The sequence below is a fragment of the Myotis lucifugus genome, unplaced genomic scaffold, assembly GCF_000147115.1.
Source record: "Myotis lucifugus unplaced genomic scaffold, Myoluc2.0 scaffold_115, whole genome shotgun sequence".
Classification (NCBI taxonomy): Eukaryota; Metazoa; Chordata; class Mammalia; order Chiroptera; family Vespertilionidae; genus Myotis; species Myotis lucifugus.
The window spans coordinates 3,313,212-3,340,576 of record NW_005871163.1 but is presented as its reverse complement, the minus strand read 5'-3'; the positions used below and the strand labels follow the sequence as shown (position 1 = coordinate 3,340,576).

The 27,365-nt window shown below is 41.1% G+C and overlaps 1 protein-coding gene across 1 annotated transcript in view; it reads left to right on the top strand.

Annotated features, from left to right (window-relative positions):
- Positions 1 to 27,365, top strand: part of RAB8B (RAB8B, member RAS oncogene family) — a 62,604-nt gene that overhangs the window by 661 nt on the left and 34,578 nt on the right. The window contains exon 2 of the mRNA XM_023757828.1: positions 3,650 to 3,821. Coding sequence (XP_023613596.1) covers positions 3,650 to 3,821 — 172 coding nt within the window. The remainder of the gene's footprint in view (positions 1 to 3,649; positions 3,822 to 27,365) is intronic.

Genomic DNA, 27,365 nt, shown 5'->3' with positions numbered 1-27,365 from the left:
ACTGTTGGGCAGGCTTGGTAGGGGGAAGGGAAAGGTGCAGGGAAATGATTGGTTGGGGGTACGGGCGGGATCCCGTAGTAGAGGACACGAGACCCCGGGGCACGAATGGGGCGAGTCCAGCAGCGGGAGGGGATTGGGGGGGTGAGTGGTCGGAGGCGAGGGACCGGGCACCGGGGTCTGGGGAGGTGTCCTGGCGGGGCCAGAAGGAAGCTGCAGGTCGGGGCAGGGTTCAGGGGACCAGAGGACAGAGTGGGGTGCGTGGGGGAGAAAGTGAAGGAGAGCTGGTGTGAGATGAAAGGGGGGGGAGGAAGCTGGGCACTCGGTGGAGGAGGTGGGAGAGGGGAGGGCATGGACAGCAGGACTTTCTTCAGGAACTGGGAGCACTGTTACCCTCTTCTGTCCTCGCTTCCTCGGGACCAAGTGCAGGAGAAAGAGAAAAAGTGACCAATGAGAGGAGGATGTCTCCAGAGCATTAAACTGTTCTGCGAGTGTGAAGGGGCGTTAAGAGACTCGGTGACTTTGGGGAGCGGTGTGGTCAGGAAAATGGGAGACCTTTACTACCATCTCCTGAAAAGCAACACTTAATTGTTAAATTCTTGGGCTTGAATGTTTAAGAACTTCGCAGCCGAGGAGTCTGCCTGGGTCCCTGTATTTTTTGCTCTGGTTTTAATTATGAGTTGCTCAACGAATCACAACAAGCAACATACCCCCGGTTATTTTCATTTGATTCAGTTTTGTGTGTTTTTTCTGATCTGGGCTGGGAGCTGTCCTTCCACCTTTTGTACTGGAAGACTTTGTGTTCAGGTAACAAGTTCTCTAACTTCCTATAAACTGAAGAGGAAATCAAAGCTGGTTTTAAGCTGCCTATCCAAGTGACCTTAACATCCTTTTCCTTGTTAAATAGCTGCGGTTAATTAAGTGCCTGAAGCATCTTAACTTTTGGTCGTCTGGGTGATGCTTGTGGCTTCTCAGAGGAGCTCACTTAAGCGTCTTTCAAATGAATTCTTACAGCATATTTTACCATGAATCTCTGGGATTATTGGGGGCTAGTGCGATGACCATAAGTGTTATTTGATTATTTGTATGTTTTAGGGATAATTTATTATTTTTTAAAAAAGCATAATTGGGTATAGAGCGCCCTTCAAATCAAGCACTAGGCAAAGCTGTGTGGTTGGCTGGTTTGCTCTGGCCTCTTTCACAGGAATTGAGTGGTCTGAAAGCTCCCCGGTGTTATGATGTCTTCGCTTAGGGAAGTTTGAGCTGCAAGTTCTTGGCAGTCAGTCTTGAGTGGGACTTTTTCTTTTCTGAGGAAGCAGATTTTAAATGTCACGTCTCAAGTATATTTCTGAGAGATTTGGTTGGAGCTGTTACAGCAGCTAAAGGGCATTAATTTTGATGCTGGTACTCATCTCAAAACCTAGAGTAACCTCCTTACATTGTTGAATGCATGCTGCAGTCCAGTTGGTAAAGGACAGTTTCTGACAAGTTGAGTGGGTGGTCTTTTGTCCATTCTATGCTTGACGCTCCCAGAAGCAGTCTCCTGCTTTGAAAGTGAGTGAGTCGCTTGGATGCTATTTCTGTTAAGCTCCTTGGATGACCTTTGCTTGTTTATAATAGTTTAATTAGTTTTCCCCTTTTTGCCTTCATTTTTGCCCCCTATTTCCTGTAAGGGTGACTACTTCCTTTTAAAATAGTAGCTTTTAAAAATTACTTTTCATTCTGAAGGATTAGAATTCTTTTTGTGTTGATTTTTTTTTTTTTTTAATGATTGCAATTCAGTTCAATGGAGGGCCACAGCTAGGCATAAAAAACAGTGTCCTGACACTGTTTGGAACAGGTGGTAGACAGTTAAATGGGGTGAATCTCATGAATAATCTTAGTCTTTGTATTTTCTGTGGGGTGGATGTGGTAAAAAGAGACTATGAACTGTGTCTTCAGTTGACATGGAGGAGGGGGAAATCTTCCATGCCTCCACTTACCCCCCCCTCCCCCCAGAGCCCCAACAGGAAGTGGTAGCACACTGCCTTCAAACAGTAGAAGAGTTTATATACCTTAAACCCAATGCTATGCAATTGAAATGAAGTTAGGAAACTAAGGAGAATGTTAATACCATCGTAGTAAAAATCTCCACAAACATAGGTTTGGAGTGTCCACATCGCTAGTAGCAAAATCCCACTACTTCAGTGGTTCTCAACCTTCTGGCCCTTTAAATACAGTTCCTCATGTTGTGACCCAACCATAAAATTATTTTCGTTGCTACTTCATAACTGTAATGTTGCTACTGTTATGAATCGTCATGTAAATATCTGATATGCAGGATGGTCTCAGGCAAACCCTGTGAAAGGGTCGTTCGACCGCCAAAGTAGTCGCAACCCACAGGTTGAGAACCGCTGCACTACTCCCTCAACACCCCCATCCCATTCCCAGGTGATAGGAAGTTGTTGAAGTGAGAGTTGGTGGTTCATCTCCTCCCAGTCATAGTTATTTCTTGAAGTTCCTAGGTGTAAGTTCCTGGGTATTGGAACTGGGTTTTGACAAGGTCTGCCACAGCATAGCTGACAAACCTTGATAAGGCCTATGTCACAGGAAAGACGCATTTCTTAACGCCTGGAGTCTGTGTATGTGTGTGTGGTTTGGTAGATATGTATACCTTGTGCCTGTTTCTTCTAATGAGGGGACATTTTAAGACTTAGTTTTGGTTTGTCAAAGTTTAAGTAGTTTTAAAAAGGGCCTCTTGCCATCTTTAGACACTTTTCATGAGGCGTCTGCCATCATGAGAGGAAGGCGACAATTAGTCATTTTCAGAGCAGATACAGTTGTCGCCCAGATACTTTTCCTTACTTCTCTAAGGTCCTGCTGTTCTCTCAGGTCCTGCTGGCTCCCCTCATTTCCTTGTTGCTCTTTGGGTGGAGGGGTATGTTTTCTTCCAACGGACTTATTGGGAATCTTCCAGTATATCAGTCAGATAATATTTGTCAACTATTGAGTAGGATTGTTTTATCCATTTGAAATAATAGGCCCAGTGCTAGCCTTTCAGTTCAAATATTTGAGAACTGAAAAAAGTTTTTTAATTGGCTTCCCAAACCTCTTACATAATCATAATTAATGCTTAATTAAATGTCTATAAAATGTAACATTAAGACAACCAGGAAACAGCTATACAGTTAGCTACATGTTATATTTCCTGTGGGCTGTGGGTGCATTTTAATATTGATAGGAGGGCACATTGACATGTTGGAATGACCTGTACTGGATAAGGTGCTGGTAGAAGAAAAAGAAAAGCAGATCCTGTTCTCTAACAAGACAATCTAAGCTTCTTCCCTTTTGCTGTCTTTCCCCTGGCCTGCCCCCCTTCCACCCCCGCTCCCCCCGCCCCGTCTTCCGGTTAGGGTATTTCCTGAGTGGTTTCATTTTAGTATAGTCATAGTTTGACAGTAGAAAGAGTCTTAGAGATGATCTACTTTATGCCCCTACCCCAATTTTATAAATAAGAAAACTATGGTTAAGTTGACATTGTCAAGATCACAGCGGGCTGTAACAGAGCCTCCAGCGCACTCCAAATCCAAGTCTGTGTCGCTTTTCACAATCAAGCTGCTGCTATATCTAATCAGTATGACCATCTCCGCAAATTTGTCACCACCTTTTCTAGGAAGAAATTAGATTTTGCCCGTATGCTTTATGTGGAGAAAGTTAAATGTTCCCACTTTGATGAGCCAAATCTGTTCCGGGAAATAGTGAATGCTCATACAGTGGTTCAGAGTGCTGCAGGAGTGGATACAGGGACAGCTCAGCACCTGAAGCTGTCCTTTGCTCTTTCTGTGGTTTCAGGTTAGGAGATCAAAGGGCACCCTGTCATTAAAATTCCTTCCCTGTGCAAAATAACTAATGCAATCATATTAATAAGGGGATGATGGCAGTTGTTGCAGCCTTCTCTCACCAGAGCACTTTTAGATGTTTTCTTCTGTAACATTACTTTTTGTTTTTTCTTGGATTCAGTTTCCTCAAAATCATGGGTTGACAAACTGTTGCCCATAGGCCAATGTGGCCTGCAGCCTGTTTTTTTGCAGTCCATTCTAAGAATGGTCTTTTTACAGTATTAAAGGGTTATTAAAAAAATCAAGCAAAACAAAGAATATGCAACAGAGACCATATGTGTCCCACAAAGCTTAAAAATATTTACTTTCTTTATATAAAAAGTTTGCTGACCCCAACTTTATTAAAAACTGTTTTTCGTTGGTAGCAATTCAAAGCTTTTATCAAGACTTATTGACTGAAAAACAAACTTTGTCATGTTTACATTTTTAGCCAAGATGATATCAACATTTGGCTGAGCGTAATCCAGATATGTAGAGCAAGTTGATTTTAATTTTCATAGTTGTTTTCATTCGTTTCATCCTTGCAAACAAAACTATGCACGGAACATTCAACTTCAAATTGAACATTTTGTACATGAAGCCTTATTTTAATGTCATGTGTTCTTTCAAAGCTGTCGGTAGACTTCCTATCTATTTCAGAACATGTAGAATTTAATACTTGGTAGTAAAGGGTTAAACTCATCTCCTCAGTTTGTGTTCTAGCATATGAAAAAAGCCACTCCACAAATTACGTAGGAGAGCAGGGAAACTGAGTCCTGGCTACAGATATTGATGTGTCTTAAACATAAGTGTACTTTAATAAAGAACTTGGCCAGCTGTTCTGCATGGCAGCAAATCAGGGAGGAGATTCTCTTGGCAACAGCACCAAGATTGTTTGGATCCACTGAGAAAAGCTGGAGGGAAATTGGTTTGCATCTTGTTTTAGAGGGAGATAAGTCTAATCTGTGAAGATAAGGCAAACTAAGGAATAAAATAGCAGTTAGTTTTTGAACTGAATCTGATAACTGAATCTGAACAGAACTGTGGAATCAAAAATGGAAGGCCAGGATGCTGCTGGCAAGGCCTGGAGCTGGTTCTAGTTTAGGTCTGACTGCCTGCACACTGAGCCGTCCTGGGGACCAGCTCTCTTGCGTGTGTGAGAATTGCTGCTTGGAAGAATTTTGTAGGAAATAGTTTTTCATAGTAGATTGAGAAGAACATTGTAGTGGGGATGAGGGAGTAGATTTAGGTGAGTAATAATATTGTGGAACATAACAATGTGGATCTTCTGACATGTAAGTAGCCAATGAAGTGGACTTGTTCATGTTTGGTGTTAGGGAAAGGGCATGGCACGTTAAGAAGAGCAGTGGGTCTGGAGTCAGATCTGGGTTCATGTCCTGACATCTGCCTTCCCTAGTTTTCTGGCCTTTAGTGCATCAGTTGTCCTTCTCGGGCCTTGGGCCTTAGTTTTTTCATCTATACTAGAGTGTAATAATACAGGACCAATTTTTCAAGGTTGCTGTGAATTCCCTAGGGCAGGAATCAAGTCTTATTCATCTCTTAAATCTCCAATGCCTGTATTAAATGACCACTCAATTGGACAGGTGAATGACTGGATGGATGAAGTGTGGAAGCACTGTATAAGTTGTAAAGCATTGCTTGGATTTTAGTTATTTTCTTTCATAGTTATAGATGATTAGATGGTGTCTGAGATAAGATAAGAATGGCCCATGAATTCTTTACACAAGAATGGTATTTACCCCCGTATAAAATGTTGTATAGCTTTCTATGATCAGTTTTGAAGGGATGTTTTAAAATATGCAAGATATTTCACTTATCTTTCAGACTCTATAATAAGCTGTTTAACACCATGCTTTCAACCCCCCACTAACATAAATACCAAAGAGAAAATGAGTGAAATCACTGGGTTTGCTTTTGAAGAGCCATTTCAGCTTTGTCTCTGCCCATTAGATTCAAACAATGCAACAGATGCCTGTTAACAGTTTTGTGCCCAGTTTTAATTAGCAGATGGAGCTCTGTTTGTGTCTGTGTTCTGCCCAGCACTCGTTTGAGTGACAGGATAGTGAGTGGATTGGAATTCAGTGTTTGTGTTGAATAAAGCCAAATTCTATTTTTAAAAAGATGAATATAAGCCTTTATTATATAGAACCACTTGCACATCTCACTGGGATAGCATAGTGTCTGGACTAAAACTAATGTTTGCAGTTATGTTCTCTGCTCTTATTACAGGAAAACACCATTTTATTGTTTAAGTGAAGGTTTTACTGTATCTCGAAACTATCAGGAAGTGGCTGTCTTTGAAGATCCATTTCAATATTTTGGCAGAGTATGTTGAGGAATATGCAGAGCCGGGCTGAAATAGGCTTTAGTATGAATGCCAGTACTGACGGGTTGTTAGGGGCCACCTGGAATGCTGTGTTGTATAGAATCCTGAGGTCCTGTCTGAGCTCAGCAAGCTTGAGGGCGGTCATGGATTCCTGATGTCTGCCATGGCAGTGGAGGGAGAGAGTGGGTGTCAATGTCATCCACATATGCTGTCTATTTTCTAAAGTGAGTAGGTAGCTATCCAATGCATTGTGTGTAAATTTCAATAATAAAAGTATTACTGGTGGCCCTGGCCAGGTGGCTCAGTTGGTTGGAGCATCATCCAGTACATCAAAAGGTTGTGGGTTTGATTCCTGGTCAGGGCACATACGTAGGTTGTAGGTTTGATCCCTAGTCAAGGTGTGTACTGGAGGCAATTGATTGATGTTACTCTCTTACATCGATGTTTCTCTCTCTCCCTTCCTCTCTCTAAAACAACAACAACAAAATCTTGGGTGAGGATTAAAAATATATATATTACTGGGGAATGATTATTACCTGTATTGTGTCTGGAGATGTGTCCTTTTCTCCTTTTCCTACTGAACATAGGAAAGACCCAAAATTTGTGTCTTTTGGACTTTTCTTACTTTGATTTGAATTAATAAGAACTTTAAAGGAAGTGGATGCCTGATTGTCTGTAGAAGAAGAAATAAGCCTGCTTTTTGTTTTATTTTGTGTTACTTGGTTACTCAGGACTTCCTTTGGGAGGCCACATACAGTGGTAGAAACAATTTGGAAACAGATTCCGAAGCAGCCCTGTTTCTTGGCTGTGATGAAGTATTTGCTTGGAGTCCTACCTGTAGCATTCAGCAATAGTTTAATAAGTCACCTGTTGCTGGACATGAATTTTAATTCTTTGTTCCCAGGAGAAAATGCTAAATCTCTGCATGTCCTTAATGTTCATCAAATATAGGCTTGCCATCACTGAGATAGACTGGATGACAGCATTGTAGAATTTCAAAGCACTTTGCAAAAGCTGGGTGAGGATGGACTCTCACTTCATCATGATATAAACCAGCCCACAAAGCGGTTAAGCAGTGTGTGTAGTGTTGCACAGCTTTCTGTTGGCAAAGCTTGGGCTGACGTGACTTCCCCCACATCACACTATAATTTTGCCTGTTTTGGCAAAGAACTTGGCAATAATTATTTGAACAACTCATAGATATTTTCCTGATGTATAAAGTGGTAGAACAATCTCTAAAATATATGATCAGGTTTTAACATGAAATATAGGTGGTCTATTTAAAAGTTGAATTTTAAGAGTTTTTTTCTTAGGATCCTATGCAATATTTATTTATCTGGAATAGGTATTGCAGAATATTCTAATGTCATGCACACTGACAAGGAAAAAAATGCTGAGATGCGCTTGATTAAGTTACAGTGGGCCAAAGAGTGAGAGAAAGACAGAGCAGTTAGCTGTTCATAGCTGTGGCCAGCTAACAAGACTGCTCACATTCCTGCGTGTATGTTGGAACTTTGAATTAACTTCCAGGTGGCTATTATTTAAAGAGAAGATAGACAGATGCCATCAAACCCTGGAGCCTTCCTTCGCATCTTGTTTACACATGAACTTTTCAGACTGTTGCCCATAACCAATCCAGAGGAGCACTTCTCCCAGAACTAGCCCTGCTTTGCCTTCTCCCACCCCCTTTTTCTACAGCCAGTGTAAGTTCTTTCACAACGACTTACATCTTTCTTCCCCTACTTCATGTATGGAAAGGCTGGCCCACTCCAGGATGGCCAACATGTTGTCTTTTCCACCTCGTGCTGCTGGTGGTGGTTTAGACTTTATACCCCCAGACCTGATTCTTTTTTTCTTGCTAGAAATGGCCCAATAAGCGCTTTCTTTGAAAAAGACTTTCTGCCATGGAAGTTGAAATTTTTAACAACAAAATACACAAAATCCATTACAAAAAAGGGCTTGTGTTCTGAGATGTCAGTGACTAACCCTACTGTAATTTGTTAGTTGCTTATGAATTTGGATGGAGTAGCTGTTTATAGTTTTCAATAAAGAACTTTTTTTTTCTTCTTAAGGTCTCTGAATAAAATCTTGAGATGGCTTAGAAAAAAATTCTTCCATTTTTTGAATGACCCAGACCACTTTCTCATTCCACTCTCTTCATTAACACCTCACCCATACCGGGACTTGGGGAGAGGGAATTGGATTGGAAAGAGAATAATGAAAACAACATTCTCCTCTCCTCTCCTATTGATTTGTCTACTTGTTCAGTCTCTTGCTTTTGCTTTTGTTGGCAGTTGGAGTGAACTATTGTGTTTAGAAACTTGTGCGTAATGTAGTTTGAGAATTAATAATGAATTCTGACTATATTGCTCTCTTATATTGTTTAAACTAGAAGATTAAAAACTGGTACTGGTACTTGTCTCAGGCACCACCAGTAGCAAACGGTGACGTATTGATAAGGGTGCCATTCACAAACAAAATAATTTGAGTGAGTGCATTTCCCATTTTCTCTACTTACTATTGTTTTGAAGATTTCCAGCCCTTATAGAAGCATGAAAAATTCATGGGACAATCCAACTAATTTCTTTCACTTCCACAAAATTCTGTTATAATTAAAATTAAAAACGTGTATGTAATATAATCAGAGGTGTGTATCATGGCCCTTTAGACTTTAATTTTAAATGTATGTCGTGATCTCATTATATGATTTACCTCATTTTTAAATTCAAATTATCTCGTTATTATTGCAAAATAGAATATATAGTACTCTGAAAAACAAGCGGTGCGTGTGTCCAGGCAGTCACGGCACAAGCCCCTCCCAAGGACATTAAGCTAGGCCTGTTTTCTCATCATGCAGGCATTGCAGGCTTCAAGGCCAGCCTGTGTTGATCTTGTCAGTTAAACTTTTTGTAGTTCTGTTATTGGACAGGGGTCTTGGCCCTGAGTGGGTCTGCCTAGGGTCAGTCTGTAGTGTGAGGGTTCTTGACTTCGTGCAGAAAAGATTTCACAACACAAGTCCCGGTGACTATGAGGGTATGTTTATTAAAGCTGGGGACAGTGAAACAAAGAAGGGCTTAGCATAGGAGCAACAGGAGAGCTAGGCTGGGCTGCCTTAGCTCTCTGGGAAGTCAGAGAAAGGGAGCCTTGGGGACAGGGTCAGGGGGTTAGCCTGGGACAAGCTGCCACAGCCCATTGCTCCCCTGGTTGCAAGTTTTGTGGGTTCCCTTAGAGTTTAGGAGATGCGTGCTTGTGGGGGACGAAGTCGGGGAAGCAGAGAGAACAGGGAAAGCCGCAGACATGCTTCCCAGAGGGAGAGCGGGTCATGGGTCTTTTGTTCTGAGGGTTTTTATCTATCTCTTGCAGGCAGGGACTGTAGGGGAGGTCTCAAGGGAGAGTTTCAGTAGAATATTCATCCGTTTTCCAGGTGTGCTCTTTCAGGGTCGCGGTCTTTACTGATTGCTCGGTGCCAGGGCAGGGGGTCATTAGTCACTGCAGCTGATCCTGGCCTTGCCCACCTGGTTTTGCTGCTTTTCTGGGCCTGGAGCTGAAATACAACTGAGGCCTAGATGTTATCTCTAGGGAGGCGACCTTCTGCATCTGCTGTAAACTGCTCAGCCAGTTTGCTCAGCTATCTGTCTCAGTTTCCCCATTCCACTTGGTCAAGGAATTTTCCTAGCTTCTTACTATCCCATCTCAGTACTAAAGAAACCGCTTAATGTTTTAGAATCCTGTCCTTTAAAAATGCCTGGTTTCAATAATAAAGCTAAATGTCATCAGAAAAATAAGGACTTGAAAGTTGGGAAAATATTACGTCAAAGGAGATATATAAAGTATTTTCAGATTATCTCATTTTCTTCATATATAGTATGGTGAAATAGATGAAAAATAATCTAAAATAATAGGAAGCCTTTTGCTGCTTAGGTATGCTGATGTTAAATTTCCATTTGACAGATGAGGGACCGGAGGTTCAGAGAACTGTGTGCCTGGGTCACACAGGGCCTGGCCTTGAGCATTAGTTTTCTGAGTACTAGTCTCTTTCTCTTATTCCTCATCTGCCTTCAGTTCTCTTGCTATGAAAAGACATTGATGGTATAGCATAAAATCTGGACATAGTCAACATTTTGTGGGAGAAGAGTCAGAGATTGAACTAGGAGATATAAGGTCCAAGTACATCTCTGCCTTTGAGTAACCATTTGCTTTGGCCAAGTCTTTAACCCTCTCATGGCCTTTTTTTTTTTTTTGCCTTTGTTGTTTTAATTGATAAAAAGCAGAGGCTGGGGTGGAGGGCGCTTCAGTGATTTGTTAGTAGGCTAACAGTGATTTGTCCACTAGGTCACTAACTTCACTCATTCAATGAGCAACATTATTTAGTCTTTGAGAGGGGAAAGAGTAACAAGTATCAAGGCAGTTTTAATGCAATGATGAAAAGGGCCACAAGTGGATAAATAGAAAATGTTATGAAAGTAGAGAGAAGAGATAGAGGAAAGCTTCTAGGAAGAAATGACACCTAATCTAAAATCAGAACGCGACGGAATCAGTTGGGTAAATGGGCCAGCCAGTACAGCCTTGGGAAGAATTTGGAGAAATCCTGTTTGGCTATGGCCTCCAGGGAAGTGGGGTATGTAACAAGGGTAAGGTTGAAGGGTAGTAGAGCGCAGATTGTGGAGGGATGTGAAACCTGTTCAGGGTCTGGACTTGTATCCTGAGAGCACAGTCACCGGGGATTTTACACCCAGAGACCAGTTAGGAGATTAGCAGACTATCTCAGTGGCCCCTTCCCTTCACTGGGACCTTTACTGTTTACAAAGTACTTTCATTTACATCACTATTTAAACCTCTCATAATCCTGTCCATGGACAGAGATTAGTATCTCCATGTTCTAGACAAGGAAGCTGAGGTTCTGAGAGGGTCATTGATTTGACCAAGTAGGTAGAGGAGCCATGACTCGAGCCTCGCACTTCAGTTCTGGACCACAGTCTGTCCGCAACAACCTGCCCCTCTCAGAATGGCCAGGAGTTTTCCGTGGGACTCAGTGCACTGGCACTTAGCCTGTGGTAGCGGTCACTTCCAGTGGTCTGTGACAACTGTGTAAACTGACCAGCGAACTCTTGAGAAGTGTGTTGAGTGGAAAGATGAAGTCAGCCTCTTCCTAGGCGGGCCCCAGGAACAATTGCAAACGTGCATCACATTCCTGTCAGCCCTAGGAGGTCAGTGGACTGGACTTGTGGTTTTGGGTTGTCCCCTGACCTCTAACCCAGTCCCTTAGGAAGCAATCAAATATGTGCACAGCAGAATGTGGGCAGGAGGCAACAGCATTTAATTATGAATCCAACTCTTTTGCATAAAGGAAACTAATTATATCAGAAATCTGAGCACTGCCTCTCCGCATGGGGCAGTTGGCTTGTTAAGCTTGTATGCTGTTGGCCTTAGACTGTAACATCACTAGGACTATAATTGTGAGCCTTTTTCCTTTGACAAATTAGGCTTAAACCTCATGTCAGCCCGTCCTTTCCTTTTTTTCAGGGTGAAATTGTCTCTGCTCTGGGTTTTGTTTGGAAAGTCCTGGTTGGCAGAATTTTCCTCACAGTGCATTATAGACTACTAGACTAACATCCATTTGCTAACCCTGGGTCTCCAGAATGGTGCAGTGAGCCAGAAAGCAGAAAGGCCCAAGCAGCTGAATTTGATATAATAAAGTCCATCTTCTAAAATTCACGAACTTGTCACAGAGGGGAGCCCCTGGGTCCTCACTTAGCTGTTGCAATTTTTTTTTGAAATCTATATAATTTTTTTTACAAAATAATTAGCCATTTACATGCAATAAACATTAATATTTCAAGAAAGACGATTTTAAATATAATACTATTACATGCAATATACATTCATATTTCAAGAAAAAAAGATTTTAAATATAATAATATTACCAATACTGTATTAACATAGTATAATATTATAAAAGTTGTAGGAAATATTAAAAATCTGCAAATAACAGGATTACTTCTATTACACTCAAATATTTTTTTCCTCTGGCTCTATTTTTGTTCATCAGTTTATGTTGTTCATTATATTCCACAAATGAGTGAGATCACGTGATACTTAACTTTCTCTGACTGGCTGATTTCACTTAGCATGATGCTCTCCAGGTCCATCCATGCTGTTGCAACTGGTAGGAGTTTCTTCAGCTGTTGCATTCTTGATGTGTACAGTGGTCATTGGTTTCTCTGAGCCCTGAAAAGATTAGGAGCAAGGCAGGCCACCAACATGGGTGAGGAAAGCATAGTGGTGTGCCCCTCAGAGATGGCATTTGTTATAGGACTTTGCACACAGTAGTAAACTTCCTGGGCTTCCATTTCTTCATAAGCAAAAGGGACTGCTGTGCCAGGTTCACTCAAAAGTCTCTTCCAAAACTCGGCTCCTAAATGATTACCTGTGACTCCCTGATGAAATAGAAAAGTAGAAATAACTCCAAATAGCATTGTATAGATAAAATCACCTGGATTTTTGAGACAGAAATTCTTAAATTTGAATCCTGAGTCTGCTACTTCCTATTTGAGAGCCTTGGTCAAATTAACCAATTTTCCTTATTGACAAAGGAAGGATAGTAACTCCCTTGCCGGATTTTTGTTTCATTTTGTTTTTGAGAATGAACAAATTATTGTTTGTATAACATCTTTGGCACATGGGAGACCCCCCAAAACATGCATGTGCGTGTGAACGGGTGTGAGTGAATTACTCAGTCCCAGTTCACTCAGGGTAGGCCCCCGACACTTTATTGTTATAACACTTGCTTTCAATGATAAGAGCTGACATTTATTGACTGCGTACTGTATACCAGGTACAGTTCTAGGCATTTTACATGAATTAACATTTTCATTATGGATTGACTCCTTTAATTCTCACAATAACCTCTTAGGTGCATTCTGTTGTTATTTCTGTTTTCCAAATGCGGTAATTGGGGCACAGAATGGTTACCTTCTCAAGGTCACACAGCTGGTAAGTGGTGGAACCAACTCAGGTTTGTACCCAGGCACTTTGGTTGTAGAGTCTGTGTTTTTAACCACTATGCCTTTCTGTCGTAAGTGACTCAGAAATATTTACAACAAAAGATGGGTTATCGTTAAGGAGGTGGTGCTGCAAGGTGAACAGCGATACTACTCCTTGTCAGCTGGTGATGTCAGTTCTTTTAACCTCCCTGGCCCCATCCCCCTCTTCTGCAGAGGACTGTTGCCCAGCGGTTTAATGGACTGTAGTAAAGCGTTTCGCACAGGGCCTAGCACACAGGCTCAATAAAGGGTGAAGGGTTTCATTTATTTCCAGGTAACTTGTTAGAACAAGTTTCATAAAAAATACCAACAGAAACATTTCGGTCACATAATGGGGTGTGCTTCAGTTTTTTTTGAAAATTAGTTCTTAAAGTTTAGGACCATGTGCATTTTACAAAGCTAGAATGAGAAATATTTGTCTTTAAACTCATTCCCAGAGTGACGGTGACTGTCGCTGGCTGCCCTGGCGTCAGGAGGTGTCCAAGAGCAGCCCTTGACCTCCGGTGCCTAATGTTAGTGTAATGTAAGGAGCAAGCTCTTCGCAGCCTTCCAGCTGCTGCAGACTCTCAGGGCATTTTTAATTCCTCCTTCGGGTAAGAACAAAAACAATAGTGGAGAATGTCCTGTCTAGAAAAGACAAATGTTTCCATTAAAATACTCCAGTTGGATGTCTTCGGTTAGGGCCCTGAATTCTAAGTGCAGTGAGTCTCTGCAGGAAGGCTCCTGAATCTTAATGAGTTTGTTTGCATACATGAATTTGAACAATACATTAAATCTTGAAACACCAGACCCTGTTTTAATGGAGTAAATTACCCAACTTGAAAGTTAGTTAATAGGCTTTTCTTTACCTAATAATCAAGATGATGATACTTTAATCTCAAAAAGTCATTAATCATATTTTTATAATATTGATACATGCTATTAATTTTCTTTTTAGTCACAAAACTGTCTCACCAAGAGAATTAGGGAAATAAATGTATCAGTATAAGCATAGTGGTAAAAGCATGCCCCCCCCCCCACTTTTAACACTTTTCCTTTCTGTGGTACGTAGTACATGATGATGATGATTACATGTACATGGTAGGCATAAATCTGAAATTGGGTTTGGACCAGGAAGATGAGTTGAGATGCTTTTCACTAGTTTAAAAGTGTTTTTAAACATTTTTTTTTTTTAAAAAGCCATATATTACAAAGCTAGTATAAGAGGTGGCAGGGATGAGATCATGAAGGGCCTTAAAGGTCAGTGTGAGGAAGGTAGATTTTGTTTGACACATTTGGTTTATAAATTTAAAAGCTGCAATGGTTTTAAGAGAGTTCATTTTGAGATTGAATAGCACTGAAAAACCATCCACAGAACTCTGGTCCAGTCCACTCCCTAAAACTATGTTGTATACAGAAAATATGCTGTTAAAAATGTTCAGATGGCCAGACTCTTGCTTGCTAATGAAGCATAAAGGTTGTGACGGTGGGTCAGTTAATGCTCCAAGCAATGCAGCGTGCCCCACTGGTGGGGAGCACAGAAGCATCACATTGGTTGTGAACCTCTGGGGAACAGAGACCATGACTTGCTTCCTCAGAGCTCACTTACCTGATGCTCAGGCACACTGTATCTGTTTGTGGAATAAATGAACTAACACCATATATTTTCTTCTGAGGAATGGATTTTGGGCTCCTGCAATAGGGAAATCTCATCCATTAGCACGTACATAAGCTTCAAAGGATGTGTAATTATCACGTGTTATTGCTTAGGGTCTTTTTCTAGATGTGAGAGCGATAAAATCAAACTGTTTCTCTTTTACCCAGAGTGTTTATAATAATAAATGCCCATTTATGCCCAGGCATAAATGCCCAATTTCTGGGGCATGGAAGGCCCTCAGTAATAGTTGGTTGAATGAATGTACAGTTGATAGCTGTTGTACTCTCAAGTCCAGCTGTTCAGGTCTCACTCAAATCACAGCAAATGATTCCCCTCTGCATCTATTGTCCAGAAAAGACCACACAACCCTCTAACAAGAGCTTCCTCACCTTTCTTACTATCTCTCATTTCTGAGTATTTCACCTTCTCCCCAAAGAGCCAGTGCTGACCTGTTGGTTGATGATCTTAATGTGATACCTTCCCACTGTCCCGGGACCCAGCTCTGGCAGTTGTCCCCCTCCTATCTTCCATCTTCTGTCTTCTCTTTCTCTCCTGGCCCTTTCTTCTATTCTTTCAACTCTGTTGAAATTGTCCCCATTCAAATAAGGAGATCCCTTAAATTCACTGCTTCCTCAAGTCACTCATCTCCCCATCCCCTTTTCTTTGTTTTTTAATTTCTTTTTTAAAAAATATATTTTATTGATTTTTTACAGAGAGGAAGGGAGAGGGATAGAGAGTTAGAAACATCCATGAGAGAGAAACATGGATCAGCCGCCTCCTGCACACCCCCTACTGGGGATGTGCCCGCAACCAAGGTACATGCCCTTGACCGGAATCGAACCTGGGACCCTTCAGTCCACAGGCCGACGCTCTAGCCACTGAGCCAAACTGGTCAGGGCTGCTTTTTAATTTCTTGAAAGACAAGTCTTGTCACCTGCACTTTTCTGCTATCTCCTTACTCGTCAACCCCTTAAAAGTCTGCGCTGCCTGCTTCAACATTGCCCAGGTCATCCTGTCCTCACTGCACAGGCCAGTGGGCTTTCCTCTCTACTCACCCCCTCCCCCACCTCTCCTCTCCGCAGCATTTGTAACAATTTGTTACTTGCTCCTTGAAACTCATTCCCCCACCAGCTTCCATTCCCCCATCAGAATTGTCTTCTCTGATTTACTTCCGACTCTTCTAACCGTGCCTTCTGTTTCCCTTAGTAGTCTCATTTTGTCTTTTAATTGAAGTAATTTTCCAAGTATCTGTCCTCTATTTTTTCCTCTTTTCTCTTTTAGACATTAGACACTTTAATACAATTTGTGATCACACCAATCTGTGAGATTTGCTGCGTTAGTGTCTGTGTCTTCTGCCATATTGCAACTCCGTGAGTGCAGGTACCAGATCTGGTCCCCATTGTATCCCTAGCACCTAAGACAGTGGTTCAGAAACCCCCCCAGGTGACGAAGGTAGCAAGCTTGATCCTCTGCAAGCCTCCCACATAGGACTCTCCAACTTTGTCTCATTATATTCCAGCCCTTCCCAAAATTAATTCATTCCTACCCTTATCTAGTACCATTTTGTGAATTTTCATGTATCTGTTAACACTACTGAGATATATATCCTATATAATAAAAGCCTAATACACTGTGCCATTCAACCAATCAAAGCATAATATGCTAATGATAGGCTAAGGCCACTCAACCACTCATTATGATGTGCACTGACCACCAGGGGGCAGACAGTTGACCTGTAGGTTAGCTTGCAGCTGGGGTCCGGTTGATCAGGACTGAGCAAGACAGGCCGGACATGCCCTGGAGCCCTCCCGCAGCCCTTCTCCAGCTGGCCAACCTCCTGAGTCTCTCTCTGGCCCCGATCGTGCATCAGTAGGGTCCCTCGGCCCAGACTGCGCCCTCACAATCAGGGGCCCCTTGTGGGATGTTGGAGAGTTGGTTTAAGTCCAATCCCTCAGACCAAGCCGAGGGACCCCACTGGTGCATGAATTCATGCACTAGGCCTCTAGTATATATGTAATTTACCTAGGTTCAAAACCTGCAAGTCATCTTTGACTCTTTTTTTTTCTCCTTAAATCCTACATATAATTTGTTGCCAAGTCCTTTCCATTCTTCTACCACCTCAACTCCTCTCCCCTAGTCTTTGCAGTATCCTCCTTGGTGGCCTGAGCACTTCCAGACTCACTTGGGCAGCACCCCTCTCACTCTCCCTCATTCCAGTCTATACACTTTGATCAAATTAGTTGTAGAGCATAGCTCTGATTACATATCATAGGCATTCCTTACCTCTCCCCTTAAAAGACTTGTTTTTCACTTTGCCTAATTGAATATATCTTCCTCAGTCTACCATTCCAAACTCCCCACCATGCGGCTTCAGCTGTATTTCCTTCTGCTCCTTACAGGAGTCCAGGGCCTCCTGAACAGGTGCCGGGCCAAGGTTTCGCCTGACCAGTGTAAGGTTACCAGCTGCCCTTTCATGAGAAGAAATGCCATTTTTACTTTTCTGAGATGATATGCTTCTGACATTTTTTGGAATTAAAATGCTTCTTATAAAGTGGTGGTGTTAATAGATGGTCAATATTTATTTCACTATCGTTTGCAAAATTTAAGAAGTTGCCATAGAATTCTTGCTATTTTTTTCCTCAGGTATTTCTAGCCTAGTTTTCTCCCTAGTAAATTTATGGAATACACAACTCCTAGCCTAGTATATTCCTTCTTTTAAATCCTTTTATTCTCCTCATCACAACCACTTTTTGTTTGTTTGTTTCTGGAAATTTTGCTAATTCACAAAATTTAAAAGTCTAGGGATCATTGCTCTACCCAGAATAATGGTTCCATGATCACACCTCACATTTGCCTGTTGACATCCTGCCTCTCCCTGATGTTCCCCAGATGTTACTTTCTTACGATGCCAGGTCAGTCTTCTCCTTGCCCCCTCCCTGTCAGAAGATGCTTTCTCTCTCCTCAGTGGCACTTTGAACCCTGCAGTACTTTGGACTTTCGCATGGCATTTCCCAGGTTCTTCCTGCGTGAAAAGCGGAACTGTCTTCTTCCCTCCCCACCTACTCTATTCCATGATAACTTTTTTAGGACAAGGTTTATTTTATCTTTTGGGTTCTGTGCATTGCCAAACACTGTAATTGGAACCTATTTGGTACTCAAAAAATTGTCATTGAACTAAATTCCAGAATGATGCTGATGAAATAATTTGATCAAATAAAGCTCTCCTCTTTGGGGGAAAGAGTCCTTTAAAGGTACTTGTTTAGAGATTTTTTTCATGATTCTGAAATTAGACTTACCATTGTTTACTCAAACATGTTAAGAATGGTTGCCCATTTATCTTTTAAAGATAAAATAATCTTGGATTGCAATTCTAGATATTGGATTAAGGCCAACTGTGGTTGAGGTGGTTAAACTGAGAAATTACCTTTTTCATTTGGGATTCTCCTGTGAAACCTTTGTTGAAGTGATTTCATTTTGACAGAGGAGGTCCTGAAACTCTTTCCCCAGGCGATAGGCTACAACTTCTTTGCCTCTGGCCTTCTCTTGAGCTGTAGGCACCCTGTGAACCTTGATAATAAGGCTTTCTTTGTGTCTATGAGAAAGCCATCTTTGAGCTATATACAGACCTGCCACTTTCATTCTTTTTAAAAAAATGTGTTTTTTTTATTGCTGCTTTGTCTAGTTCTCCCCTCTCCTCCAAAATCTTTTGTTCCTGAGTTTGAATTGTGCAGAAGAAAACCTGGAAGGGAGATGGTAGCACCACAGCCAGACCTCCTACTATAAACCCCCATTCAGTGCAAAGTTACCTCTACTTTTGGGAATCTGACCTTTGTGGTGAAGCCATTTTCAGCTTCTTCCACTGAAGCACTGAAATCACGTTGGACTTGGAACAGGGCAGGGCTTCTGCCATGAAGACTCTGAATGGAGAAGGAAGAGTGTGCCACTACCTCTTCTGTCTTGTCTTTTCTACTGAAAAGGGGGCGGGGAGCGTGGGGAGTAGTGATGGCAGTGGAGGCAGTTGTGGCTGTGGGCAGTGACCAGTCTTGGCCCTTTTCTAAATTGTAGGCTAGTTTTGTGTTACGAGTGACTGGTATTTAAATAAAAGATGAGAAATTGAATTGTCTCTTGAAGAGAATGAAAGCTTAACATTATACACAGGCATTTTCTAGCAGCATGCTAACAATACTTACTATGTGGTGTGGTTTTAATTAGCTTTGGAGAACTGGGCCTTAACTCAACCTAAGGAAAGTTCTTTCGTCAAAATACCACTATACAATGACCCATTGGAGCCTTTGCAATATCTGAAGATTAAAGCAGGAAAAGAGTTTGGGGGAGGATTCTGAGGTTTGTTTGAGACATGTGTCTTATCTGCAAAAGCCTAAATAAAAGTGAATGGTCAACTTTGCTTTCATTGGCTTAAGTATTTGCATTAAAATCTCTTTTGGCTTCTCTGGCCTAACTTTTCTTTTTTGACAGGGGAATAAATAGTAGAATATCCATTGTAGATCAGAAGTATAGAAATTACTGAGATTATGCAGAAATGTCTTACAGATGTTCCTGAAACTGCAGCCAAATTGAGTAAATTCTTGCCCCTTTACGTGTTGGGAGGTTGGGAGATTATTGTCTCACTTAGTGGGATATCATAATTGTGCTCCGTTCCAGGCTGCGTGCACTCGTTGTATCTCTCGTTGACAGCCTTATTTAACCCTATTATACCTTAACTATGATGACCACTTGAGCAGAAAAGAATGTGCAAGACTCTGGAACCTTGGTTTGAAATTTTCTTTATAAAGCTTCTTCGCACTATATTGAGCAAAGTAAAATCTTGTTAAAAGTAAAAATGAGTGTGGTTGAGTTCAAAATTAATCTCCAGTTAAATCCAGTTATGGTTTTGGCGGATTTTTCTTTTTCTTTTCTTTTACCAGTTTCCTTAGTATTGCCACATCCTACTGACCAATGCACCTCATGTAGCTCAGATCCGAAGGCAGAAAGCCCCTAGTTGGTTGTCCAACATCATTCCTAGTCCTGTCTTCCTAGCACGGTGCACTGTGGTCCTGCCTTCTGAGTTGGTGGAGTTGGTGTAGAAGCACCTTTGGTGCAGAGCAAGCAGAGCATGCCAAACTAGTTCATAGCAAAAACAAACAGCAACCGACATCCAGGTTGTTGTTGCATAGGTCACTGTGTTTATCATTTTTAAACATCCGGGGTTGTGAGATAAAGCTTTTAAGGGAGGGATTTTACCAGCACGTTTTCTGTTTCAGTTCATGTTCAGCTATGACTCATGTTTATTCTAGTCTAACCCCATTTTGTTTGGAAATTTTTGTACTAGAAAATGTCACTTTCAACTAGGGGAGGGGAAATTCTGATTGAGGATCAGAAGAGTGAAGGTATTGTAGTGGCAATTTGGCATCTTTTAACTCTGGAAAAAATAGAGAATCCTTACAAAGAAAAGTGTTGTCAAGTACAAAGTGATTCTTATAAACAAATAGGGGAAAGAAGATGTCCTTTGAACTTTACTGTCAGAAGGAAGACAGGGGAATCAGAGACACTGTTATAAAGTTATCATACATGTTGGAGAGAGAGCCTCTGGATTTCCCCGCGTGGTGCCCTGTTCACTAAAGCAGTCCTAGTGAACTGCCTCTTGATTAGGGTATGAAGAGAAAGATACTAGAACAAACTGATCTTGAAAGGCCCACCTTCATATGTAATCACCCACAGATGTCTGCCTGTGATTATATATTCCTATAGTGAGGGAATGATAAATGTAAATGAGAATCATGATACAATTTTGCCTTGCTTGCTTGCACATTTCCAGAATATAATTAAAAGCACATGCTACTGTCAATAGTTAGCTATGAGGGTTATGTAGGTTTTTATAAGACTTTGGCAGAAACTAAGGCATGTTTTAGTGTCTAAGTCTTCCCTCTCCTCTTTTTCTCCCCTCCTTCCCCATTTCTCCCCTCCCTCTCCTCCTCCCTTCCTCCTTTTTCTTCCCCTCCTCCTCTTTGGAATCAAAAGGTTTTGACTAGCCCTAGCTGGTTTGGCTCAGTGGATAGAGCGTCAGCCTGCAGACTGAGGGGTCCCTGGTTCGATTCCGGTTAAGGACACATGCCTGGGTTGCGGGTTCAATCTCCAGTGTGGGGCATGCAGGAGGCAGCCGATCAATGATTCTCTCTCATCATTGATGTTTCTCTCTCTCTCTCTTTCTCCCCCCCCTTCCTCTCTCTGAAATTGTAACTAAGTTATACTAGATAATTATGTCTTCAAATAAAATCTGCTGAGGATAAATGTCTTCTGGGCACTGTTTGCCAAAAACAGGTGGATATGTGTGGACTTGGGATGTGGCAAGGGAGGCAGAGGTTAGATTAGGGGAGCGATCATAATATGACTTCAGTCAGTGAATTGGTGCTTAGTAAATCATGGTCCTCCAAATAGTGCCAAATGCCCAAGCAAGCCATGGCAGTGCCCGAGGGATGTCTTGGTCATTTAGTCACTCTGCTGTAGTATAATGTGTGCCTCTTTTAAATTCAATAGGCTGTGCCTTTATGACTATAGATGATGTGGCTTTCATTTTAAGAATGATAAGAGCTTAAATTGTACATTTACGTTGTAATATAGAGACTAAAAACTAAACAAAAGAAAAAAAACAAATTTTCTCTGGGTAAGGGGAATTTTTACGTGAGTTCTTTTCAACTGCTTTTGTTTATGAGTATGGAAACTTAAAATGGGTAAATTCTATTTTCCAAATAGCTTTGTACATTTTCCATTTATTCCATATGTCATATCTGCTCTCAAGAATAAACGAAAATGCCTTCCTTCTCTCCACCAACTCTGTAAAAATAAAGAAATTTCCAGTGCTTAAAAATTCAAATTGGTCATTCCTTTCAAGATATTACAGTGTGGGAGGTAAAGGGTTGTCTAATGCAGCTATTTGAGAGCTTACTTTTAGTTTAAAAAAGAGTTCTGCAGGGTGTTGAGTTCCTTGGAAATGGGTGTGCTCAGTTTTGAACAATTTACAAAGCTGTGCCTCTGACAATGGACGTGACTAGGGTGGATCGCCTGCCTCCAATTTCAGCAGCAGTTCATTTCTCTTCTCTTATGTAACCCTTCAGATGGGAGTTTCTGCTTTGGAGCGTTCACGTTTCTGTTTTTTTCCTCCTAACTAAAAAATGACATATAGTGTTGTTGTTGTTGTTGTTTTAAGAAAAAATCCTATTATATGCAATACATATATAGTACGTGCAGGAGGCAGCCGATCAATGATTCTCTCCCATCATTGATGTTTCTGTCTCTCCCGCTCTTCCTCTCTGAAATCAATAAAAATATTTGTATATTTTTAAAAGTGAAGCTAGGGTGGCCTTTCATTATCGGCAATTGATTTGCGGGTTCGATCCCTGGTCAGGGTGCATACAGGAGGCAACCAATCAATGTTTCTCTCTCTTTAAAAAAAAGAAGAAACAAAAGAAAGGAATAAATAGCATATAACCTTTGGTTGACTTCCAGAATGTTCTTTAGGCCAATGTTTTTCAGTGTGGGTTGCAACCCTTTGGGTAATGAAGTCAATTTAGGGTGTGCAGACCAACTTTTTTTTTTTTTTTTTTAATGGAGGAGAAGGGAACAGACCAGAACCGAAGAAAATAGATAAGAGAATTGCATGTACAAGAGTAACAGGCAGTAGGGGTCAAGTGCTATTTTTTGAAACTTTTGTTTCAGTTATTTAAGTATGTATATATGTGTAATGTGCTGTGATATAAAAAACATTTCTTAAATGTGGGTCAAAAAAGCTAGAAAGCTACTGCTGTGGCTGGATTTATTGCTGAAGACTTAAAAAAAAATGTTTTTTGAACCAATTCTATAGAGGCTGTACTTAATTGGACAAATCCCTTTTCTTCCATGAAAGAAAACTGGGCCTTTTAATTGTCAAGCCCTTGTTAATGGAGGTATTGCTGCTGGTTTGACTTGCTGTGGTGTTACTAGGGTCTTTGGGCGTAATGAGCATATTGTCTCTCTCCTTTTTTGGTTTTCTGCTTTTTCTCCCTAAGTGGACCCTGGAAGCCATTCTAGTTGTTGGGAACAATGGTAGAAGTTCCTACACAGTGGAGACATTTGCAACATGAGGTTTTATGATCATTTGCCAAAGTTTTAAGAAAATTACAGTTTCTGAAGAAAGTAAAACTCTCTAACCAACATGAAATACCCACTTTTTTCCTCCTCCCCTTGTGGTAGCACTTATATTGGTCCTCCTAATGTAATTACAGAAGTGGCATTTATTTTATTGTGTGTGGATTTTTAAAAATCACCCAGTCCCCTAAGCCCGTCTAAATTAACATATGATTTTAAGGATTAGATTTGAGACGATGGTAACAGAACCTTTCATTCAATTCCATGTTGTCTTTTCACCATTCTAAAATAAAAGACATCTATTTTACATATGCTTGGTACTGTGTTTTGTGATTTGTTCTGTTCTCTAAAATTTAAATATTTTAGTGTTTCTTTTATTCCTTTTTTTATTTTTTGCATTTATCACTTAAAGTTATCCAAATAAGTAACTTAAGTTTGTCAGTCATTAAGATGCATTGCAGGATCAGTGTGGAGATATGTGAATCTGATTCTATTCAGAAGTAATTAATCACTGTCAGGAAGTGTTTATGAATGCCTGTAATGTGCTTTGGCAAACAGGAGAGAGGCTCACAAAGCACTACTCTTAAGTAAAAGATAAGGCTCCTGCTTCTAAAGGACTTATTTTCATTCATTCCTTTAAACATCTATTGAACACCTACTTCATCAGTGGAATGCTGTGCTAGATTCTCTAAGTCTAAGTGGGAAGGCAAAACTTATATGAAACAAAATATTTAATTGCCATGTCTAATGATATTTATTTTAAATTCTTTAGAGTAGAGAGTGAGCAGAGTCATCTCACTGGAATATCTAGAGGACAGAGGAGGTGGGGTTACTGAATCTTAATGGGAAGGATGGAGAATATTCCAGACCAGCGGGGAGAGCAGGGAAGGAGTCCTGAGAAATGCTTAGAGGTGACTCGGTTGGAGCATCGTTCCTTGCACCAAAATATTGCAGGTTCGATTCCTGGTTGAGCTGCATATGGGAGGCAGCCAATTGATGTTTCTCTCTCACATCGATGTGTTTTTTTGTTTGTGTTCTCTCTCTCTCTCTCTCTCTCCTCCCCACCCCCCACTTCCTCTCTAAAAATCAAAGCATATCCTCTAGTGAGGATTAAAAAAAAAGAGCAGGGTTGGATATGTTGGGTGGGGCCATGTATTTTAAGGTGGGTAATTGTAGAGTTCTGTAAGCTAAAAAGGTACCCCACATCCTTTGGGTGCTTCCAGTCTATTTTGGGACAAGGGCGGGATTATAAATAACTAAGGAGGCTGAACTATGAGTACTGTGATGAAAGTAATATAAGCAAAAAACTTGGAGTCACCATGTCAGTGGCTACCCTTGAGCTGTATTGATAGTGCTCTGGCTTAAGGCTTGGCCACATTGCTGACTTAGTGACAGACTTCCTTTTTGGAAGGTCTGGCTCTGGACTTGCCAGCATATGTATGACACTCCCAGTTCACCAGGTCATCCGTGCTGAACTGCCCAGTTGATTGTGAAGCTGCAACATAGTAATGGCCAGGGAGGGCCACTCTCCACCTCTAGCTAGACAGGTTCTCAAATGTGCTGCTCCTTCAGGACCAGGGCATGGTTGGGGATCTGTCCAGGTGCTTGCCCTCTGCCCCAGGCTCACAAATTAATGGTGAAAATGTTTTCCTCAAAGCAGTTATTGAAAATAGTGATTAATATTATTTCACATTTGATTCTTCATTTATCTGATTTTTCAGTCTGCTTATTTATTTACCTACTTGGTGTTTGTGGCAGTATCTACCAGTCAGCTTTTGCTGTTACACAGCCCCAAAATCTCAGTGGCTTACAATAGTAGCACACATTAAATTCCTACAGCAAAGGTTAATTGTGTCCTTAGTCAAATTTCCCTCTGATCCACTCTTCCCGCTCCCCCTGCCCAGACTCCTCGGTCAGGTGGCTGCAGACTGTGTTCAGCCAATCCGGGAGACTGGCAGATTGGAAGGGAGGAGAAAGGGAGAGACCAGGGTATTTCTGCTTCTCCCTTTCTGCTTTTAGGTGGCTTCTCTGGGGCTCTAGCTCCCACTGAACAGGCCCTCAGTGTTTCCACCCTCTCGTCAGGTGACTCTAGAACTTCAGCTCCAATAACACCATCTCCTTTTGTCTCTCTCTTAGGAGTGGTAGTGGCTTCCTGCTATTGCTAAACCTTTTACTATCTTCAACTTCATGACTGTGTAACCAATTCCCTGTATCAAATTCCTTCTGGTGTAAATTCTTGAAGTGGTTCCTTTTCCTGATTAGACCCTGACTGAGATATTGTTTCAGAAAGGAGTTTTCCTTCTGTCTTTTATGTTGTTTTTTCCTATGGTACAGCCTCAGAAATGGTATCAAACAATCCATTTTACCCACAGACTGTCTCCTAATGAAGCAGTGTGATATACTAAACAGAGCATTGGGTTTGGAGCCTCAATGCTGTCTACAGAATAGCCTACCAGCTGATCATATTTTAATTTTTATGATCATTTATAGTCATTTTCAATATAGTTTCTTTCTCATTATAAACTGAGAATTGGAAGATACAACTATAATTAGAGAAAAAGCATCCATCTTATATAGGAAGCAATTGACATGTATTTAAAAGGTATCTTCCAGATGGCCAAGAAGTACATTTGACCACTGATAATACCCTGTATATCCCAAATTTTCCTATAGAATGAACAGCATGTTCCTTGGTGTAGGGTAAATGTCACAATGCCTGTCTTGCCCCTTCACTTGGACTTCCCTTAACTGGGGCCTTATCCTGGTGGAGAAATTTACTTTGGTTCAACACAGATTTGTAGTGATGGAGTCTTCCAGTTTGAAGGATGCCAGGATGACCAGATCTATTTCAGATTAATCTAGTATAAATTCTTTATGGAATGGCTCTACTAAGCCTACTCAGAGGACTCAAAGAATTAATCCCTGACATTCAGATCCACCCAGAGTGGACCCATTCTCCTTTTGTGATCTAGAGATGACCTAGAGCTAGGTTCAGCTTTCTGCACTCTGTTGGAAACTGGTTCCTCACAAATCCTTTGTAATCTGAGTTAGTACCTCCAGGGAGGACTGTAAAAGGAGATTCCACTTGAGTCACAGAATTCTCCTCCTTAGCTAATATCCCCGCTCGGCCACTTGCTAGCTTGCCATCTTGGATGAGTTAACCTCTTTAGTCAGGTTCTTTATTGGTGAAATGGGGGTACCGATGACTATTTCCTAGGATTATACCTGGTACTTAGTAGGTACACCATAAATGGTAGCTCTTTAATAGATTTTCATCATGTTTATCAGACAAAGGACTTTGGAGCCTGGGACTCAGGACTCTACACCTGAACTACAGAGGTTTGCCGCACTCGCTAGCCTTTGCTAATAATAGCTCAAAAGTGACCATTCTTTTTAAGTGTGATGTTCGCTCATTTCGATTTTCATCTAGACATCAAAGCTCTTAGCATTCAGAGAGAATTTCAAACTTGACTAAGACAGTAGTTTATATACTAGAGTGCTGGGAGGGAATGTGAAGGTGATACGATCGTGGGTACTTAAAGAAAAAAATAACCCCTCTTAAATCTTAAGCCAAATTGGTTTCTAAACAACAGTGAAAAATTGCTGTTACTATTTTTGCCATTTGTGATAGACAAATGCCACTTGTTTATTCTCAGCCTTTAGGGAGATAATTATATGCTTGCTTGTGGGAATAACAGAATTAAAGCAGGCAGTTTCATATCTTAGAAAATCATGTTTTCTTTCCGTTCGTCATCTGTTGTTAGTTCCTGCTCCTGAGGAGATTCAAGTATGATGTAGGATTTTCACATTATGAAATTTTAGTGACTGCTAGCCTAGGAGCTCCCCAGGGCCCATAACTTTCCTTCTTTGTATTTCTCAGTGCCTAGTACAGGGTCAGGTTTATGTTGGCCTCAATACTTCTTGTGAAATTAAATACTAAAACTTGCTCTTTCATTAGTCAACTTGATTTTCATTAAGTGTGACTATATCTGACTAAGCTGAACCTCATTGCATCCTATGTGGTTGAGAAATCTTTAGCCGTTTCTTTTGGTTAGCCCAAGTAAAGCTTGCCAGTTTCTACTTCTCAGTTCCTATTCTATCATTTGAGAATGGACTGTACTCACACAAAGGCTGAGGAATTGGTTGCTAAGTTAGTATCATAATATATAAGCATGGACTTCAACCTTGAGACCTGCAAAGGCTTATCTGAAGTAGATTAAATATCAGTTTTTCTGATTGTACAATTTTTTTCTGCTTTCTTCTGCCACTTTCAGAAGTTCATGCAAAGAACAGCAGCCCAATGATTGTGATCCCTTCTCTTCCCTAAAGGGCCAGTGACATTTTCCTTTACCCTCCTCATTTTG